Source organism: Ostrinia furnacalis, unplaced genomic scaffold (genome assembly GCF_004193835.3).
Source record: "Ostrinia furnacalis isolate ACB-3 unplaced genomic scaffold, ASM419383v2 OfSCF5394, whole genome shotgun sequence".
Classification (NCBI taxonomy): domain Eukaryota; kingdom Metazoa; phylum Arthropoda; class Insecta; order Lepidoptera; family Crambidae; genus Ostrinia; species Ostrinia furnacalis.
Window position 1 is genome coordinate 235,266 of NW_021135633.1, and position 21,402 is coordinate 256,667.

Genomic DNA, 21,402 nt, shown 5'->3' on the forward strand with positions numbered 1-21,402 from the left:
ATACATTTTAGGTATGTGTATGAAGAATGTTGTTTTAAATATATCGGGTTTTTAACTTAAGAAAATGTCTTGAAAAATAAGTAAACCGTATATTACATTATGTAATTAATTTTATTATGTATCATACTCACACCGGCCGATTTAGCGGAACGGAAAAAAAACATCAATATCATAAGTTTTTTAGGTAAAAGATGCCTAATTAATGACCTTTTTTTATTTAATTCTAAATATGAAAAAAATATATTGCCAACAGTATATTTTTTTTATTATTTAGTTTAAATTACCCCACCAATAGTTTCGTTGAGTGTTTTGAATTGAATGAAGCTGTTGCTAATTTGGATTTATTTCATTTATGCTGTCATTTTATTTTATTTTATTTTAATTATCTCCTTATTTTGTATAATAAGTTTCATAGATCAGTAGTAATTTTACTTATTTTTATACTTTTTTTTTAGTTCCGCTAAATCTGCCGGTGTGTGTACTTTTAACATAATTTTCTTTGACAGGTGACAATAAAGCCATAGAATGATACTTTTAGGGTAAACATATTTCATTATAGGGTAACTCTGTCAGCAAACTGTCATTTTTGTCTGATGCATTTTTGGCTGTCACTCACAGTGGTGCCAGATTAGGCGAATTATCGCCATTTAGGCTACCTTCGGGGGTCAAATGGCGACCAAAAAATGCAAACGGCTACCGGTAGCCATTTAGGCTACCTAGAAAAAAAGATCGGGCTATTTAGGCTACTTCTGGATTACCTTGGAAAAAGAAATTTTTCATGTAACAAAAGTAACGAAACGTAATATTATATGCACATCCAGCACATCCACCTAACACTTAATCTGAGACATCCACCGTTCTTTCTATTCGGTCACTCTTTGTAAGAGTGAGATAGAAGCTTTTGCTTAAAAGTATAGATATAAGATACTAGCTTTTGCCCGCAGCTTCACCCGCGTGAAATTTAGTTTGTCGTCGTTTAGTTGATCGTCATAAATTAAGCCTATTATTTTATTCTGGGTTATAAAAAATGATACTGTAAAGTTTCATCAAAATCCTTTCAGTACTTTTTGGGTGAAAGAGTAACAAACATGTTAACATCCATACACATTACACACTTTCGCATTTATAATGTTAATAGGATAGGTATCTCATCTCATGGACTTGGCGTAACTTTAAAATAAACGTGCTCAGTACATACATTACGCACACACACGATTTAAGAAAACAACATGGCCGCAATATAGGCAATCAGCTGACGACAGGTAAAAAAAAAAAAAAAAGCCAGTTTGCTGTCATTTGTCATTCTTTCGACTTTCCTGTCGTTCAGGTCGGTCGGAATATTTTTATTTTGTCAGCTTTTTTGACCGTTTTCACCTTGAATATACCATTAACATTAAGTTTCGGGAGCTAATCTTTGTCCAAGTGTAGCAAAATAATTATATCAATACTAGTTTTACAGGTAAAACCCAATTAATTAAATTTCATTATGAGGTTTCCAAAATCTTGCGACACTTTTGTCGTGCTTCCCCCGGTCACTAAAAACGGCCGAGTAATATTCGGCAAAAATTCAGATCGGCCTCAAAATGAGGTGCAAGAAGTGATACTTGTTAAGGGTGAAGTAAGAAATCCAAAACTGAAGGTAAGATGCATTGAAAACTTCTGGTATTACATTTCATTTCAATTTGCCGATTTTGCCATAATTTATATTATTATTTTGTGTTCAGTGCACGTATATCACTATTGAAGAAAGTCCAGACCCCGTAAACACTGTTATTCTGAGTAAACCAGCTTGGATGTGGGGAGCAGAGATGGGAGCCAATGATAAAAATGTAGTCATTGGAAATGAAGCCGTGTGGACAAACAACAACGAGGGTGATGGAGATGCTAGGCAGAGGCGCCTTTTGGGCATGGACTTAGTCAGGTACCTACCTACTACAACTTTGTTGCTACTATCTGGACCTGTGCTTAAAATCCTACCCTCTGACCAATAAGGCATAGTGTCTATTTAATAAAAATCTGACTTGAAATTGGTAAGATACTGCATTCCATAACATATTGCCTACCACCATGTTCTAGCTTGACAAATCCTCATGAACTTAATTTTATTCTACCATTTCCTTTATAAGGACATATTATAATAATACCCTAAATCTTATTCCAGGCTAGGTCTCGAAAGGGGCCACACCGCTGAACATGCTCTAAATGTTATAACTATGCTACTAGAAAAATACGGACAAGGGGGCCCTTGCTCAGAACTTGATGATAGCCACTTCTACCACAACTCATTTCTGATAGCTGACCCAAAAGAAGCTTGGGTGCTAGAAACTAGTGGCAAATTGTGGGCAGCTGAAAAACTGACTGCTGGATACAGAAATATTTCAAATGGTTTAACAATAACTACAAAAATTGACAAACATTCTGAGAATTTGCAGGCAAAAGCCAAGGGAATGGGGCTATGGGATGGACAGGTAATTGTCAATATTGTTGTACCATCACCACACCATAGTGCACACTCTCATGAAATTAAAAACCAAACCACTGTCAGCTATTTTATGAATGCAAACTAAACTGTTTTAACGTTGCACACATTGTTTTTGTTTATAGAAAACTCTGTATATACAGCCCTCTTTCATCAAAGTTTATAAATGTGCCTTAAATACTTACTACATTTGCAGAGTGAGTTTAATTTCACCAAGTGTTTCTCCTCTGGTGGAGATGAGGTGCGCCAGCGTGAAGGTGAACGGTTGCTAAAGGAAGAAAGTGCAGGTGCATGTTTTGATGTCAAAAACATGTTCAAAGTATTACGTCACAAAGAAAGCCGCATTTGTCGTGGATGCGACGATACCTTTCCTACACAAGGGAGTCAGGTGAGTTGATGATGACATACAAATAATTTTGTTGACAAAATTATATGTTAGTACTACCCTCCTGTCACAAGAATGAGTGTAGGTTTTAAGTTTTTATTGCTCCTGTGTTGTCTACTATTAAGCTATATCTTAAGGTATGTGAGGTTGTTCAGCAATAAAATCAATATTCACACCACTTGTAGGTATATTCTTTCTTAGTAATAAATATTTGTTTAGAACATCAAAACAGTAAATTATTATCTTGTCACTGCATCAGGTGGCACCAACCCATGAAGACCTTTAAATGAAAAACATTATGCAAATAATCTAAGAACTATAATAATACAGATATTATTTCTATTTCTTTGTAATTCTATATTTGTAATGCATTTGCAGGTATCAAGCTTGACTTCTCAAGGATTGAATGTCCATTGGTTCACTGCAACTCCAGACCCAAGCGTCTCATATTTCAAGCCATTTGTGTTCACTCCAAAACCTCAGATATCTTCGTACACTGAAAGTTCTAATGAGGTAAGTATAGTAGTAGTATAGTAAATGATTTAGAAAATCAGCTAGTACAGTCAAAATAATTTAAGGTGTATTTAATTTATGTTTTCCTTTTTCAGGCAAAGAGAGAGCATCATTTATATAAACTGCATGCTGAACATGTTTTGAAGAGCAGTAATGAAAAGATATCTACACTTTTACATGAAATAGAAAATGGCTGCCTTATTGAATTAGAAGAGTTTATACAAAATTATGAAAGCGGTCAAGGTTCTTTAGATGAGCTAAATGATCTGATGAAAGACTGTGTTGAAACTGAAGTAAAATTATATGGCTAAATAAATATTACCTAACGAAACATTTGAGACATGTTGATTGATTTAGTAATGCTATTTTTCAAATGCTTTTTGATGTTGTTGTAATGTGACGTGGCCAATTAGCTAAACATACATTTTTCCCATCTATACATAGTAGATAAATCTAAATATAAAAAATATATAGTTAAATTTTATTATTGTATATTTTTTAAATTTAAATATTAGATAAATAACTTTTATTACAATTTAATAGGGGGGAGTAAAGTATCAATTTGCCGATTTTTTGTTAAATATCCATTAGTAATTCCTTGAATATCTTTTTACAACTATCAATTTTCCCTTTTTTTCTTTATGGATCTTATAGCTTAATGTTGTCTCAGTCTACCCACAAAATTCCATAAACTTAAGTAGTCTTCTAAAAAATCGCAAATATTATGTTTGTATGAAAAAAACGGCAATTTCATACTTAACGCCTAATATATCGTTATTAATTAAATATAAATAAAGTGAGAAAATGCATTTTAAGAACATGATAAGTATGAACTCGTATGTGTTTTTGATGTGTCTAATTAAATCATCAAAATGAATCTATGTTAGTTAGATTTTTAAATATTATGTTTGATTTTACTGTTACTACTTGTGCTAGCTTCGGCTTGTATTATTTTTTGTATTTTTTTACGTTATTTGTAGGTGTCATACTTAACTTATGCTTTAAAATTGCAATAAATCGCAATCGCAATTTGCGTGCCTTAATTAATGTTATCAATTATTTAAGTCTAGGTGCTAAGAACCAAAAAAGTGTTTATTAGCTACATTCAATTTGAATTCTGACTAAATAGATTAAATATTATATTGTATTATGTATACCTGAATGTTTTTAATTAGTATGAATTGTATTTTCCTTGAATTATTAAATTTTAATTAATTACACGATGTTTTATTCTGTAATTTTGTAATATTGACTTCTTAAGATAGTTTAAAAATTTCAAGTGTTTCTACATATAAATGGGAGCTTTTGGTAAACGTTTTGATGTCAACTTATTGCTTACTTTTTTAGAGTAGGCGCACTCCCATACATGCCCATACTGATCAACTGCCCGACTAAACTATCGGCCGACGAAAAATCAACGGTGCCGCGGTGTGCGCCTACTCTTAGCTGTCAAACCAACTCACTTTTTACCCGACTACGGCAAAGCAAAAGGAGGGTTATGATTTTATACTAATTATAGGTCCTGTACATCGGTAGATTTTGCTAACTAATTTTTTAATAGTAGGGTTAAAATGTTTTATTCCAGTGGTTTTGTCGATAAATTTTATCATATTACTGCGCCCTAACGGATCGGACACTGGTGACCGGACACACTGTATTTTGATAAAGTTATAGACGCTTCTCTTCGAGTGACGTCATATCGCCAGCGGCAAACTTAAAACGAACATGGATAAGTATTACTTTTTCTCTATGGTTCAAATGAGAGAGATGCGCTATAGCCTATTCGTGAAATGAGCTTGGTGATGCAAACGTAAGTCATTTTTATTGATCCTGTCGCCTTGCACATAATTTTCGCTGACAGCAGCTAACGGAGCGCTAAGCCTATCCGAAGGATGTTTCCAACACGTGCAAGCTAAGAAGCCGTAGTGAAAGGCTCGTGTGCTGCCGACTTCCAATAAAAATAAGCATCAAATTATCTTCATAAATATTCAATATTAATTACTGAGTAATTAAGAAAAACAAGTCAATGAAACACATAACAGTTAGTTAAATTATTTATTTACTACTAAGTTAAGGCAAAATCATATATTTCGCTTACACAACATGTTAGAATATTAATAAATGAACACAATATAAATTAGTAACATATTTTTTTTTTAAGAATTTAAGCCATGTCCTTATATTTAGTGAATAAATTATACAGGACCCGAAGAGTAGATTTCAAATCCAGGTTTACGATATCTGAAACAATCGGCCTATTTTGAGCAAAAATGATTGATTTTACACATCTTCATATTGTTGAAAAATAAAAGGTAATGTACCTTCAGGTCTGGCTTTTGGTTTGGCAAGCCCCACATCTTGCATCAACTCAAAAGCAAATGAAACATTGTGAACTTTTTGGTCAAAGTCTTGGGGTGTCAAGTGGAAATCGTACAATGGCACAAAGAATCCGTCCAACAATCCCATGAGTAGGCACAAGTACACACCATCATGGAATTGGGTATCCAAATCCATGACTTCAAGGTTAACTTTACTCAAGTGCTTATTGACGAAAGTGATGAGAGACTGAAACAGAAAATAAATTTTAAGCATAATTCCTCACAAGACTAGGACTAATAAGAGTACAAGTACTTAGTTGCATGTGATTACTTTCTTAACAACTTGCAGTTTGTCAGGGGCATGATCAAATAATGCATCAAATGCATCTCTTTCGCATTTCATTCCTAGATCATCATAAGTGGTTGTGATGTCTTCGATGAATGTCCTGAAACAGATGGGAATTTGAGTAAAGAACAATACATAATCTTGATCACTATTGGATTGTTTATTAATATTATACCTGTGAGAGAGCTGGTTAGACGCATCTTTTTTCACCACCACGACATTGACACTGACATTCTCAGGGAGACGGATCGGTGCTCGGAAGTGACGCGCCAATGCCACCAGTAGATGTAATATTGAGACAACATTCTTGGAGTGGACGGAATCCACACTCCATTTTTGTACTGGTTTTGAACTGCCATAAAGTACCTATGAACAGAAATTTTAGAATAATTTCTATTTAATATCACAATAAAGGCATATTTAAGAACCAGGAAATTATGGTTGTCTGTGTCGAACTTACTCTGTTTGTTGCTCTAAGTACAACGGCAAGCTTCTGTCTTTGTCCTTCTTCTGACTGAGTCACCTCTGGCACATCCAGCTTGGTCTCTGTGAGTTTTTCCAGAAGCTTCTGCAGTACTTGACCATCATACAGATCTTCACTGATATCCTTCACAATGATCCTCTGCATTGCCAGCTCATCATTGATCCAGTCAATGAGGACCTGTATGAGTTCTTTTACCCTGGGGTCTTCTAGTGACCTGGGTTCAATTATGGCCCGTTCTTCATTGTCATCTACAATAATATAACCAATTAATCCTCACTTTTATGAAATAAAATAAATAAATATCCTTAGACATTTTACACTGCGCTTCTAGTCCCAAACTAAGCAAAGCTTGTACTATGGGTACTAGACAACGGATATATAAACATACTTAAATACTTTTACTACTAAAATACAATATTTATTATAGAAGCACTTAGCAGTGTAATTAATATATTTGGATGTCAAATTTACACACTAATATCTCTAAAATTACTTCAGCAGAAGGAAAATAAACGGGAAAATATAGTGTTGCACAGTATTTAGGTTATTACATTAATAAATAATACTTCGCCAATAGCCTTGACACAAGTTCTGACTAGTACATGATGCAAACATTAAAAAAAACTTCTTTGCTTTTAGTCTCAGCAGGTTTATAGTTGATGCCCTAAATTCTCATTTCTCTAACACTTACGTAGGCTGTATTCCTCGGGAGGTATTTCGGGCGCTGTGGGACTTCCTGGAGAATCGATAGCATATTTACCCTCTGCTTGCACCTCTTGTACTATAAAAAACCAACAAAAATAATCATCAGTTTGATTACAGCACCAAGTTTACGCATGTTGCATGTTTCTAGGTCAATGATGAGGTAATTCGAACTTGGTTTCATCCCACACAAAACCATAGCGACGAAATGTTCTGAATCAGTAAAATATTGCATGTTACCTTTTTTTATGCCCTTTTTACGCCCAATAGTTCCAAGTTTATCCCAAATCGACTCTTCCTTGTCTTCCTTTTTGGGCAAAACAGGAGTTCTGGGTGATTTCGGGCGTGGTGAAGACATCTTGCTCAGTTCGACTAAAAGAGGAAAAGGTAAGAATGAATCATCAAGTAAACTCAATAATGAAGGTGTGATCTAACTGAGAATAGCATACTTCGATTAACGTACGTTACGTGAGTTACTTTAAACGATTGTATTATAATTTCACATAATACGTAAATAAAATTTTAGTTCAAAACTCGCGAACTTGTTTCGTTTGACAAATCAATCAACACAACCACAAATACAACCACGTCAACCACACACACACAACAACAAAATCACAATCACACAAACTGTCACTGTCAATGCACAGGAGAAAATTCAAGAAAATTATTGCAACCAAAATGCAACTGTCTGAATGGCGCTAGTGGGCTCTAGCGTCGTAACATGACAGCTGCCTGTTTCGAATTAAACTATTCGGATTTTATACAGTGTGTGTCTCGTAATCTTGTTGATAAAGTGCACATATGAAACTAGACCTATTTTTATCAAAGGAAAAGATGACAAAAATTATAATAAAAAAAACTTTTTTGAAAACAAGTTCAAATTTTATAATTTCGAAAGCTTGTATCGCGCATGGAATTTATTCCTCTTTTTTTTTCTGTTTGCGCTACAAGCTTTCGAAATTATTTGAACCTTGCATAAAATTATTTTTTTCGTTTTAGTACAACTGTATTTTAGAATAAAGCTTGTTTTTAACAATTTTTTTTTGTATAATAATTTTATTTTACACTTTTTAGTTGTTTATCAATCTCAGGGTCCTGGTCATCATTTAGCACCAAAATGCTTAAAAAGACAAATCCAACGAACCCAAACTCGATGTGTTTCCGTCGTTTCGTTTATCAGTACCTCTAGTACGAAAAACTTTCGAGTTCGTTTCGTTCATGAAGCTACAGATAAAAATGGAGGGCAAAGTTGGGAACAAAACTTGAGTCAAATACCTACTTATATCTATCTCGCTCTCTGTGGCCCTACCTCTCTTTTTAGTGTGAACTGTAGTATTGCTATCTTCTTATTTAAATCTCCTTGTAAATTCTTCGAAATAGCCAATTCACTAACCAAATAAGAAGTTAAATAAATAAATAATTAATATTTGAAACTTAGATTACCTAGTTAAATAAAAAATCACAAAATTGTCGGCCATTTAGGCTTAATGTGTTGGCGAATCAGGGAATTACAATCCCAATTTCTGAGGTATCGGTAATGTGGCAACATCGGCCGAATCCGGCCCATCATGGCGGTTGTTTACTATGCAGTTGATTTCGTTTGAGATTTTTCAAGGGACCTTATCATTGTTTTGTCTGAAGAAATGGTGCAAAATTGTATAGTGCGTGGTTGCGGTAGTTCGTGTTGTCCTGGAAGTGATATAAAATTCCACGCGTAAGTGTTTATTTCGTGATTTCTGACAGTGGATCATTGTTAACATATTTCTTTGTATTTTCACAGTAATTACTTCCTAAAACGTTTTACCAGTATTTAAACTTATTATTAAATGTTACATATGTCAAGAAAAAGAAGATTTTACATTGAGTTTCATTGACTTTGAGCAAATTTAAAATTTTTGTTTCTTATATCTGGGACTTTCTGTGGGACCTTACTTATCTAATTTTGCATAATGTTTTCTACGGCCGTTTACTGTAATCAATCCATATCCAAATCCGTCTGTCAACTGCCAAATTAAAATCTGTTTTCTATCAAATATCCACAGTTTTCGATGCCTTTACACTTTCTTAATGTTGTAATTCATCTTAAAACAAAAACATCGAAAACCTTTTTTCATAATCATATTAAGTGCACTTTATCAAGACACACTGTTTAAACGTAAATCAGTCTTTGTCGTCCTGAGAAAAATAAATAAAAGGTTACCCTACTTAGAAAGAGAGAGCCTGCCCACAGAGAGCGAGATAGTGATACATAGGTTGTGCTTCAAGTAGGTATTCTAAGTCTGGCCTCCATTTTTATCTTTAGCTTCATGGTTTCGTTGCGTATTCAAAGTGTCATCGAAAAATTTTGTATGAAAAATTAAACAGCGCCCCCTATATTATAGCCGCCCTAGGGGGCGCTGTTTAATTTTTCATACAAAATTTTTCGATGACACTTTGAATACGCAACGAAACGAACTCGAAAGTTTTTCCTACTAGAGGTACAGTTCCTATGGCCACCTCCCGAATCCATCATCAGGACCATGGAAATTATCTAGTACTAAAATGCTCAAAAAGACAAATCCAACGAACCCAAATTCGATGCGATTCCGCCGTTTCGTTTAGAAGTTCCTATGGCCACCTCCTGACTCCATCATCAGACCAGCTCAATGGTACCATAATATTGCATTGTCATTGTACTTACATAAGTATACCTGGTGATGTAGTGCGATTTAAGATCATGATCGTTATACATTATTGTGAATTTGTGACATTCTCATTGAAATGAAGTGAAGAAAATAAAGTGTTGTTTTAAAGTTTTATTTTATTGTTATAAGTGTGTCTGAAAGTACAGTGCGAAGAATAGCAAATGTCACGAATTCACGAATGTGGGTGATGATTTTTACTTACTCTATTTAATTTTATTCTTGTTGTTCTAGGTGTGTCTGAAAGTACCTACAGTGCGAAGAATAGCGAAGCAAGGTTCCGAAAATCTTGGATGGAATGTGGTTGCTGATTTGTTAAATGTACTTACATTTAATAAGGAAAATGTTGTGATTGATTAGATTATTGTCTTCTTTAAAAGACCGTTTCGCTCAATAAGTTAATAAAGATATGTTATACTCATAACTTGCTGTTTTAATGCTATCCTACCTATACAGGGTGTTAGGTAAATGGGGTTATAAGCTATAAATAAATAAATAATAATGGTATGGTGAAGTGAGAAATTTGATATTATCATAATTTTTTTTAATTTTCATACTAAATAAAATTTATAAAATCAGATTTGTATGAAAATTAAAATAATTAAAAAGACAATATCCATTTACCTAACACCCTGTAGGTATACTACTGCAATAAAATAACAGTCATAATGATAATAAAAGAAGCCATTCATCATTCATTCCATAAGACGATTTAATGTGGTCGACCATAATTATCTTATTTTTCCTTACAAATAATGTGGGTGCAGGGAAGTCTCGATAGTTCTTACGTAACAAATTCCCTGCTTGTGTACTAGTCGTCAAACGTGTAGCTGATTATTAATTTTATTAATCTTTTCCTTAAGATTCTTACGTAATAACTATTAAACAGGGGGGGGGGGATCATCCTATTCTTATTTTTTCTTATAGAAGGGGGGGGGGGGAGGGTTAAAACTAGCGAGTTTGATGAAAAAAAATTTTGAGTTTCAGTTCTAAGTATGGGGACCCCCAAAATTTGTTTTTTTTTTCTATTTATGTGTGAATATCTTAAAGCGGTTCATAAATTACATCTACAAGTTTCAATAGTATAGCTTCGGAAAAAAGTGTCTGGAACATACGGACGGACAGACAGACAGACATGACGAATCTATAAAGGTTCCGTTTTTTGCCACTTGGCTACGGAACCCTAAATTTTTTTAACTAGTTTCGGAACATAAGGTTAAGCATAAGCTATAGAAGCGCCACCTATATACGTGTGACTGTCATGACAGAAACTGACAGAAACCTGCTTTTTTTAAGAGAATGTCTCCAACTTCCTCATTGGCCCTAGAGCAATTCCAAGTATACCATCAATAAAAGCCTAATTAGAGTCATCAAACCTCTCAGTCATTCAATTAGAGCCATTAGAACTTCATAACTCTGTACCCCCAGTGAAAACGGAGTTAAGTCGAAAATGGTGATTTTTGGGAAATCGCATTTGAAGTTAAAAAAAATCCTGCTTCGTCGCTATTATAGATAACTTGGTGAAATATTTTTTAGGTGAAAGGTAATGTTAGATATAATTAGGCAGTGTGCCAGTTTGGGAAATATAGCATGTAGTTTTTTCGTAATTAAATAAAAACCTAATTATATCGCCATGCACGGCAACTTTACATTCGTGTAAAGTGATGTAATGGGACATAAATCATTTTACACCACACTGAATTGACCACCTAAAACGCAACTCTAACTTATACGGTTTTAATAATCCACCGTGTGTTACGTGTCACCAGCTTACACATACGTATCGGTTCGTAGTTCGAAAACGGTTCGAAATAAAGCTTTGAAAGAATTGAAGTCGGGTTTTTTTATTCGACTTTAATTTATGAGATATAAAACATTGATGTAGCTTAAATATTTACGAAGATACAGATGTGTAAGCTGGAGACACGGTACTCCAGCTCGCACATAGTTTTTTGATCGTGGTTTTAACAGTATTTGAGCTAAAGTCTTGAAAAGTGGAAAGCCTACTATTTGGATTCGACTGTAATTTTTGAGGTATAATACATTATCGTAGCATAAATATTTACGAAGATACAGATGTGTCAGCTGGAGACACGTGTCCTCAGCTTACACATAGAAAACAACTCATAGTTATGAAGTTCTAATGGCTCTAATTGAATGACTGAGAGGTTTGATGACTCTAATTAGGCTTTTATTGATGGTATACTTGGAATTGCTCTAGGGCCAATGAGGAAGTTGGAGACATTCTCTTCTTTTTTTAGTCTGTTCTGTGTTGGGCTGTTGGCTATGGACCTAAAAAAAACGACATGAAGGATAAACATTTTTCTCTTTGATTGAATTTGGATTCTTCATTCAATTTTCCACTTGTTGATCGAGCTTGAAGTCAAACTATAATTTACAAATACTTTGTATTGTTGAATAATACGAACATAACATATTGAACAGTTTAGAGCGAATTAATTTTGTGTTAATTTACCTATACCCCGTTCGACTAAAGTTTGGCCATCTGCGTTATTTAGGTGGGTGGAATCATGTCTAAAAATAGATTCAAGATTCTATTGCATCACATACGACTTGCACGACTACATTGTACGTTCTGGGAGGAGTTTGTTTACCTTTTTTTTCTATGTTATAGATTCAAAAATGGAGAAAAGTGGAAATCCTCCTCCGTACGGCTGGGGCAATGGGCACACACTACAGCCTCCCCCGGCAGCGCCTCCCAGTTACTCCCAGGCAGTCGGAGGTGTTGGTCCATCCAGCCCCTACACACCTCAGTACCCACCAAGTAAGTTGGCAACAATATCTCGATCTTGTAAGCAACTTGTTTATGTATCATTGTTTATAAAATACATCTTGTAACATGTCCTCAGTGTTGAACCTTCTGCGTAAGCATTTGATGTAGAATATGATATTAGGCCCATTTTATGCCAATATTTATCTGGTTTAACAACTGTAATTGAGTCTGTCTTAGTTAGGAGCACATTTGCAGACTACATTCTTTTTAAAAATAGTGTTCAGTAATAAGTAATTAGCTGTGATGACACTTGCAATATTACCTATCCTACTCATTATACAGGATGTTCCCAAAATTAGCATGTCACACTGACACCAGAGAAGCAAAACTTAAAGATGCATCGAATAAAATTGTTCTAGGAGCCAACTCTCCTATATGTCGGATCTGTGAGGTCTACAATAAATGTAGTGGTCCCCTGATCGTGCATTTCATGTCCCTACCCAAATTCAAGGCTACAGCAACCGACTCTTTATCATAAAAATTTAACTTATTACATCATTTACGCTAACTAAGCAGCAACTTATATTTCTTGCAAGCTGTGTATACCTTTAAGTGATAGTGCAATTAAATTAGCTTAATATTTTGCATATTTTTTAACATATTGTGTATTGTTGTACCTATCGTTGGTGTACTATTGCCAACAGTGTTAACTGCCCATTGAAAGTCATGTCATCTTGTTCTATCGCAAAGAATCGCCATTTGATTAGAGAGAGAGAAAAAATGGAAATGGATAGTTAACAGTGTGGGCGTGTGTACCTAATAAATAAATAAATAAATGTATATTTTACAAAAAAAAAATAGTGTCAAATCCAAAAAAACACTTGATGTTATTTCTGAAGTCATCAAACATTTTTTTTGTTATAATAATAAATTAAAATTTTTCATTGCTATCTCAAAACTAGAGATTAAACGGATATCCGGTAACTATCCGGTAGGCCGGATATCCGGCCTAAATTTACTATCCGGCCGGATACCGGATAGTAACTCACTATCCGGCCGGATACCGGATATTAAAAAACGGCATGTATTTAAATGATCTTTTTAAATTAGCAAAAACGGCAATTAAAAAAATTTAAATGGTCATCTATTTTAATGATTGATCCTCTTTCTTTGAGACATAAAATAAATGAAATCGATCGATATTTTAATCTCTTTTGAACTACGCAAAAAAATATTGAGATGCAAAAATTATATCTGATCGTTACTTGTTGGTCCTCAAAAATAAAAGAAATGAGCGCCAAATGTTCAATATTGTGATACTTTTTTAAATAATTCGATTTGTATAAATCATTTTTTGTCTATATCAAATAATCTTCAAAATAATGATGTTATGGTACTTATTTTTATTAAGTTGTAGTCAAAGGATGGAAACTATTTAAAGGCATTTGATGTTCAAAGATTTATTTTTTATTAAAAAAGCATACTTAACACGTTCACACTGCGTTATCGGGTCGAATAATCGATTTGACCTTAGGTGCTGGATGCGTTGGTGCGGGATGGATATTCGGTCTCAGTAGTACGAAAGATACATATTGTTTTGCAATTGTTTCGTCAAACACAGTAAATATTTGAAAAAAAAAAACTTATCAGGTCCTTACAACCCGATGTCGCACTAAAAGTAAACAAATATCGTTTAGTGCTTTTATCGTGTCTAATCGACCCGTTGACAGATGACTTTATGGTCACTGATCACGGTCGAGATCGGTATACTAAGAGAAAATCAACCTTGCGATTTGAAAAAAAATAAAGAGGTAAAAATTATGATGTCGAGTTCAGGGATGACAGAAGTAAGAAATTATTTTACATAGCGCCTCTAGTCCCAAACTAAACAAAGCTTGTAATTTAACACGTTGACTGCCAAAGTAAATTTACTAATTCGCCAAAATTGAATTTTTTGCTAATCGATGTGTAATGGCTTGAAATGAATAGTTATTGTTAAAAAATATTTTTTTACTATTTATATTGACATATTATACCCATAAAAAAAACTGTCAGCCACCCGTGCCTGACGCGGCCCGAATGGTATAAATTTCAGTCANATGGCAATGTACCATTCTGCTTGCTTATTGGCCGCTAAGCCCTTGGCCAACTCAGTAACCAATGACGGACGATTGTCACTCAACCACAAAGTACCGCGCAAATTAAAAGATATTTTTTAATTAAAAATATTAACCAATAATATTTTTAGTTAGATCAAATATATTTTAAAGTTAAGTTATACATAGATCGAAATGTATTTATTAGGTGATCAATATTAAAAGGCAAACTTGATATAAAAATCATCAAATTAACAAAATTAAAGATCAATGACTAAAAAAGAGGATCAAATATTATTTTTGTTTACCAAATATTAAAAGAGTATGTTAAACATAAATATTATGTTACCTTAAATGAAGATCAGTCATAATTTAACCGTAGATCAACTAATATATACCCAATAATTAATATAAAGATAAAATATAATAAAATACATCATTTATTTTTAAAAGTGCACACACAAAAAAGATCAATTAGTTTTTAGAGGATCAAATAATATTGTCCCATAAAATAGGCGATTTCTTTTTTCACTGGATGGTCTGATGACATGATGTAACTAATTAAATTTTCACTATTCAATTCAATCACACACTCACGATTGCAACCGAAATTGAATTGAACCCTAGACAAGTGGCAAAATCTGACATTCTATTCGGACGGATTCGATTTTCGAAAAGTGTGACTAGTCTAGAGACATACTGATCGCGTTCGAAGCACCTGTGCGGCGCTATACTCGTCACGACATGCAACGAGACAATGGGCCAACTATCCGGCCGCCGGATATCCGGCCGCCGGATATCCGGCCTAACAGTTGGCCGCATATCCGGTATCCGGCCAAACAATTGGCCGCATATCCGGTATCCGGCCAAACAACTATCCGTTTCATCTCTACTCAAAACACATGAAACTTTTCTATAAACATTATTAGGCTTGTTAAATGCATCTGGTGTCAGTGTGCTGTGCTAATTTTGGAACACCCTGTATACTTAGTACTCAATGACCATTTTAAATCTCAACTCTTAGAGATATAGCCAACACTTATTGTGGTTCACAAATGTATGCTCTTGCATAATAAATACTTGCGCAATAAATGCTTACAAACCAAAATTTGCAAAGCGAAAGTTTGTTTACACTGTACAACATGTTCCTTTTAATTTCCTGGAACTCTAGGGTATTGCTAACACCACTTCAAAGAATCAAAGCATTCAATTTTTTTAAAAATTGAAAATTCTTTTTCAACTTATTCGTTCTTTACAAATAATTCGCCATAGTTAAATAACCATGTAAAAAACAGAAAAATGAATGATTTATATAACTAAATTATCAATGTGAATTGTATGTCTAGGTCTAGCTAACTAGGTACAATGAATGCACTCCCATTGGATTACTGTATAAAAACAGAATAAAATTAAATTCCTCGTGGCGGAGTTTTGGGCTGACACTGTGTAGGTTTGTTGTCGACACGAAAAGAAGAAGAAATTGAATTAATTTAATTTCAAATTATTTGTGATTCTGATACAAGTCACGACAGCAATTGAGTCATTTTTAATTTTGATGCTGACCTCAAGTGCTATGGTTTTGTTAATTAGTTATTATGTGTCATTTATTAAACATTATTGTGACCACAGAATGGGTCATTGTTTATAATATCTTGCATTGAATAAACTAAAAATAAATAAACTTCTTTTATGTTCAGATATAGGTACCTACCTAATTTTAGACTAGCTAGACAGCGATGAAAACATTGTATGGCCGAAGAAGTTGCAATAGTAATATTTTATATCTTAAAAAACTCGAATATTTTTCTTCACAGAGGTCAAAAGCATTGACCCCGATTTTATTTAAGAAATGACTAGGCACAAAGTTTATTCAATCTAAAATTTTATATTCACACATCAAGAATTATTCTAAATCTTAGGGATTCTTAGGGATACTAGTTATTACAAAATAATAATTTTGTTTTTTTTATTTGTGTGCCAGTAAGAACATTTAATTTCAATATTTTATTAAATTATACAAAATGAGTTAGCACCCACACCGCAAGGCCAGATATGGTGACTCTGCCAAAGTTAAATCTAAATGACCATGTAGCAAAAACACTTGTGGTTTTAAAGTGTGGACCTTGAAAATAACCTTGTTTCATAGAAAGCCAAACAACTGGTTCTGTTCTAATGCATTGACTGTATGTATTAGAATATAAAATGAGTATATCCTTGAACTTTACGTTGTAGGAACCAGTGATACGATTGATACGAATGTTTTGGTATTGTTTTTTCATGAGGTAGCAATTATTTTAATGTTTATTTTACCTTACTTATTATTGCTGAGAATGAGTCTGCTTACAGATTTGCTTGAAGCATTTAAAAAAAAATTAGGACTCCGGTTGAGCTAAAGACGTCGCAGTTTTACTACTGATTCTTTTAGTTTACAAGAGTTAGCCCTATTCCCCTGAACAAACTGTAGCTAGAGCTCAGAGCTGATCAGAATATAACTTGATTTCATATTTTATTATAGGCTCAGGACCTCAGATCGTGACGACGGTGGTGCCCGTCGGCCCTCATCCCACACACATGATATGCCCTAGCTGCCATGCTGAAATCGACACTGCCACACAGACGAAACCTGGACTGATCGCATACATATCTGGAGCCATCATATTTATTTTGGGGTGAGTTTATAAGCATATCGAAGTTCTCGAGTGGCGACCACGGGTCGGAAGACGTAGCGTGGGCAGGCCTCCCACTAGGTGGGCCGACGATCTAGTGATTGTCGCGGGAAGAGCCTGGATCCGGGCAGCGCAGGACCGGTCTTACCGGTCAGATTATGGAAATCCTTGGGACCTTTGTCCAGCAGTGGACGTCATTTGGCTGAAACGAACGAGTTTTATAAGCTTTCCTTTTTTTAAATGAATGAAGTTTTTAAAAAATATTTGCGTAACAAGGCCATGAGTCAATTCGGTCAAGTTGAATCACACAATTCACGAGGTTGCAGTGCGTATGTTTTTTGCGTGCGCGGGTTGGTATTTATGTAATTAGTTCCTCACAAGTTTTATTAGTAGGTCGGTATATCATTGAAGGCCAGAAAACTAAGAAAAAAATATATCTCATAATACGATTGAATTCAGGCCTATCCCTTTACGTGAAACTGGATTTATTCGTAATAAAAAAATTAAGTTTGAAGTACTGAACAGAAGAAGGGACATGGAAAAAAATTCACTAGCCTTTTAAAGATTATGACGTTTTTGCCGATCTGTTATTACACCCTGTATGTATAAAAGCTATTTCATGTTTGAGTGAAATTTTCACGAAGCATTGGCAGAACATCCCAGAGAGGTTTGTTTGCCATTTATATAAAAATAAGCTATTGTCCAAACAAAAGACTTAGCGTTGCTGTATTGGTGATTTTTGTTCGATATTTGAATTGTCTATTCCAGATGTTTCTGCGGGTGCTGCCTGATCCCCTGCTGCATCGACAGCTGCATGGACGTGCATCACAAGTGCCCCCACTGCGGCGCGTACCTCGGACGTTATAGGCGATAAGCAATCACCTGCAGACGACAGCGCATCAGACACATTTACGTTGAAAAGTCGACCTTGTTACAAGTGCATAAGCGCCTACAACATTAATGGCGAACCAATGGTACGCGTGCCATTGATGGCACAATATTTAGGGCATGCCATCAATCACAAAAGTCACCAATAAAATAGTAAATAAGATGTTTTGACTATCGTATTCACCTCATCAGTTATTGCCACGGCGCAGCTTGTACAATATCCCTCTTTAATGGCATGATGTTTAATGGCACGTGTATGAGTACATCAACGTTGGCACGTTTATACATAAAGGTTCGCCATCCCTGGCTTACAGTGTATTTTAACTTGATGTGCTGTCTATAGATCAAACAATTTGGACCTTACATACAGTACTACATGGGCACTTAATATAAATAATCATAGGAAATCTGCTTCTAATGTACCTACCTAATCAAACATTTTTATATGACACAGAACTTGCAGTCTTTTTAAATAATACTATACATTTAATATGCTAATTTTACCTTTATGTAAGGTCCGTAATTGGAATAAAAGTTATAGTTAAACAATAATGTAATATGAGTTCAAGATCTGCCACTAACAACTTGACTGCTTAAATAAATATAGTCAGTCGGTCATATCTGTTCTTTACTACATCTAAAATATATTATTATTCTCTGACAGTTTTGGGTGCCGATCTCAGATCATAGAAGGGATCTGAGGTGCCGATATACTAAAAAGGGCGAAATGCAAATTTTATAACCTAGTTTCAACCAATAAAGCTTGATGTAGTTTTGGTCGACATTATCGAGTCAGCTGATTCTAATTGAACGAAAATACGATTACTATTGTTTTCTTAAAAATGGGCAATATTGACATGCTTTAATAACTTTGTATTGGTTTCTCTGTTCGTCACATTTTTACGTAATGCTATAACTATTCGTACCTAGTATAAGTTCATTGTTTATTTTTAAGAGTATGAAACATTATTTGTGTGAACTAGTTAATCTCCTAAAAGTACATGTTCTTAGAAAATGTGGTTGTTATGGTTCTGGTAGCTAAGCAGTGTGACATCATTATTATAATAATAGCTTTTGTATTGAGTTGCTGTATATAGAAGTAACATTAAATAATAACATTACTAACCGTTTAATCGTAAGATACTGCTTATATATTTACTAGTGATATGTAAGTTACCATGTTTTAGGTGATGTTTATTTAATTGTGTATTTTAATTACGAGCTACTTTTTGGCAGTGAAAACTCGCTTTTTAAACTGTGATACTGACCGAAACTTTTTCATAATACCTAATTATGTTTATGAAATATTATTTTTCTACAGATAGGGCTGTAAGTATTTGACAGGCTAATAATGCGAAACAATTATTGTTTTGTTGCATACTTATTAGTTTTTAACTGTAACTGTGCACGATGATTTGTAGAAATAATTGTAAAATACTGGACTTATGATATGAATTGAGCCCTTTCTTACTCCGCAACTGTGGTGCCAACTTTAAATACTTTTATAGAGCGCACCTCCACTCCTTAGTGTAGCATTCTCTACTTATTGACTTTATTTCCGAGCCGCATTTACGAGATACGTCATTAACGCAGCTATAGTAATTTATTGTACTGATGTGTGTTTCCAGTATATTTTTATGGAGTTTAATTTATTGTTTTTGTTTTTTATCTAGCAAAATGACTTGTATTTTTCATAAGTAATCATTTATTGTAAACTCGACGGTAATTATGTTACGCCCGTATTCACAAACATTACTATGAGGTCTCACAGTGCGCGTGGACGCACAGGGTCACACCAACGTTGTGCGTTCGATTTGCTGCTTCACTTATGCAAGCATCGTTTGTGAATACGGGCGTGAGTCTGCAGGGGTTGACATAACGCTTCTCATTTTTCAAGATGAGAGGGCTTGACTACTACAAGAACTTTAAGCTCGGCGAAGCGGTCACGGGATTTAACGTTCTAAATCCTCCTAAGCTTAAACTTAATTACGAAGTTAAGCGACCAGAAAAATAAGCCATATTTTGCGTCACCACATGTCAGACGGTTTACATTAAGATTTATAATAGTTTTACATGTTTAACCTAAGGATTGCCTCCCTAGCGTGTTCCTAACGTGGGTGACACTCATTGAAGAAATAAGTATAATGTATGTACCGAATGTGACGGAGACCCTACTACGTGTCGAGAATTTTGTTCATCCTTAACCCAGAGCGTTTTATTATGATAGCTAGGTTGCTCCGAGTAGTGATTTTAAAGTGTGAAACAGCTTTCACGCTCCCGATTGGATATTCCACTTTGTTCACCTGGGTGAAGAAAGTGGAATTTTTAGTGTTCTCATTTCACCTCGGAACTATTTCACCCAACTTCATTTTCCATGTAAATTGAGTCTACGAAAGCGGTCGCATTTCTTCACCTAGGAATTAATTCACCCTGGTGAACAGATGCGAAGACCTGGGTGAATTTATTCCTAAACAAATGCGAACGTTTTAGTCGAATCAATTCACCTGGGCGAGGATACTAAACATTCCACTTTTTCACCCAGGTGAACAAAGTGGAATAAACCTCCCGATTGGATTTACTATACCTATTACAGTTTATACATTTGTTGTGTCATATTATTAGTTAAGATAACAGTATTCAATTTTATTATTTATTCAATCATTTTATAAGTATTCTCATACCTACTTTAATTCTAGAGTGAAGAATGTTTACCAGTAACAGATACATACTTAATATCACTGCCACAATTTACTGTTGATAAAATTATTTATTCGAAATATTCTTTGTAACACGCCATACTAATTTATGAATCTCTGTTAGGATCTTAAAATACTTGCTTCACAACGAATTCTCATACACTTATTTGGCCTTTTACATAAAAATAAGATTTATATTTTTATAGTCTTCCGGTATCACCTTTTTCGGTAAAAATTGGAAGCTTTTATTCAGTAATCTATTTTTTATGAAATACATACATACTTTAAGATCTTATTGGAATTAATACTGATTTTAAAATTTTTTCAAGAGTATTTGTTAACAATAATGATAATAATAAATAAATCGAATCTTATTTGGTATTTTTATTTTTTGCCTTATAAAGAAAAACA

At 34.2% G+C, this 21,402-nt stretch overlaps 3 protein-coding genes across 5 annotated transcripts; 2 read left to right on the forward strand and 1 right to left on the reverse strand.

Annotated features, from left to right (window-relative positions):
- The first annotated feature begins 1,287 nt into the window (after window positions 1-1,287).
- On the forward strand, window positions 1,288-3,696 carry LOC114361019 (secernin-3). The gene is made up of 6 exons (XM_028315922.1): window positions 1,288-1,639; window positions 1,725-1,921; window positions 2,162-2,468; window positions 2,676-2,867; window positions 3,243-3,377; window positions 3,473-3,696. The coding sequence occupies exons 1-6, from the start codon at window positions 1,487-1,489 to the stop codon at window positions 3,686-3,688; spliced, it is 1,200 nt and encodes a 399-aa protein (XP_028171723.1). The 5' UTR covers window positions 1,288-1,486; the 3' UTR covers window positions 3,689-3,696.
- Window positions 3,697-5,418: 1,722 nt separating this feature from the next.
- Window positions 5,419-7,840, reverse strand: parvin (beta-parvin). Of its 2 annotated transcripts, none has more exons than XM_028315924.1 (8): window positions 7,691-7,840; window positions 7,468-7,599; window positions 7,217-7,306; window positions 6,502-6,773; window positions 6,217-6,407; window positions 6,027-6,141; window positions 5,699-5,942; window positions 5,419-5,618 (listed from the first exon to the last, which is right to left on the reverse strand). In XM_028315924.1, the coding sequence occupies exons 2-8, from the start codon at window positions 7,583-7,585 to the stop codon at window positions 5,542-5,544; spliced, it is 1,107 nt and encodes a 368-aa protein (XP_028171725.1). In that variant the 5' UTR covers window positions 7,586-7,599; window positions 7,691-7,840; the 3' UTR covers window positions 5,419-5,541. The 2 variants fall into 2 exon arrangements, with proteins under 2 accessions (XP_028171725.1, XP_028171726.1); XM_028315925.1 differs by having other exon boundaries at window positions 7,677-7,840.
- Window positions 7,841-12,198: 4,358 nt separating this feature from the next.
- LOC114361021 (lipopolysaccharide-induced tumor necrosis factor-alpha factor homolog) lies at window positions 12,199-21,216 on the forward strand. Of its 2 annotated transcripts, XM_028315926.1 has the most exons (4): window positions 12,199-12,430; window positions 12,547-12,696; window positions 17,257-17,410; window positions 18,176-21,216. In XM_028315926.1, the coding sequence occupies exons 2-4, from the start codon at window positions 12,555-12,557 to the stop codon at window positions 18,279-18,281; spliced, it is 402 nt and encodes a 133-aa protein (XP_028171727.1). In that variant the 5' UTR covers window positions 12,199-12,430; window positions 12,547-12,554; the 3' UTR covers window positions 18,282-21,216. The 2 variants fall into 2 exon arrangements, with proteins under 2 accessions (XP_028171727.1, XP_028171728.1); XM_028315927.1 differs by lacking the exon at window positions 12,199-12,430 and having other exon boundaries at window positions 12,464-12,696.
- Window positions 21,217-21,402: the final 186 nt, after the last annotated feature.

Coding starts and splice junctions, on each gene's coding strand:
- LOC114361019 (XM_028315922.1), top strand. CDS start 1,487: ATGAGGTTTCCAAAATCTTGCGACACTTTTGTCGTGCTTCCCCCGGTC. Junction 1,640..1,724: donor TAAGAAATCCAAAACTGAAG/GTAAGATGCATT, acceptor TTTTGTGTTCAG/TGCACGTATATCACTATTGA. Junction 1,922..2,161: donor TTGGGCATGGACTTAGTCAG/GTACCTACCTAC, acceptor ATCTTATTCCAG/GCTAGGTCTCGAAAGGGGCC.
- parvin (XM_028315924.1), bottom strand. CDS start 7,585: ATGTCTTCACCACGCCCGAAATCACCCAGAACTCCTGTTTTGCCCAAA. Junction 5,943..6,026: donor AACTGCAAGTTGTTAAGAAA/GTAATCACATGC, acceptor TTTCTGTTTCAG/TCTCTCATCACTTTCGTCAA. Junction 5,619..5,698: donor ACCAAAAGCCAGACCTGAAG/GTACATTACCTT, acceptor CGATTGTTTCAG/ATATCGTAAACCTGGATTTG.
- LOC114361021 (XM_028315926.1), top strand. CDS start 12,555: ATGGAGAAAAGTGGAAATCCTCCTCCGTACGGCTGGGGCAATGGGCAC. Junction 12,697..17,256: donor CACACCTCAGTACCCACCAA/GTAAGTTGGCAA, acceptor ATTTTATTATAG/GCTCAGGACCTCAGATCGTG. Junction 17,411..18,175: donor GCCATCATATTTATTTTGGG/GTGAGTTTATAA, acceptor TGTCTATTCCAG/ATGTTTCTGCGGGTGCTGCC.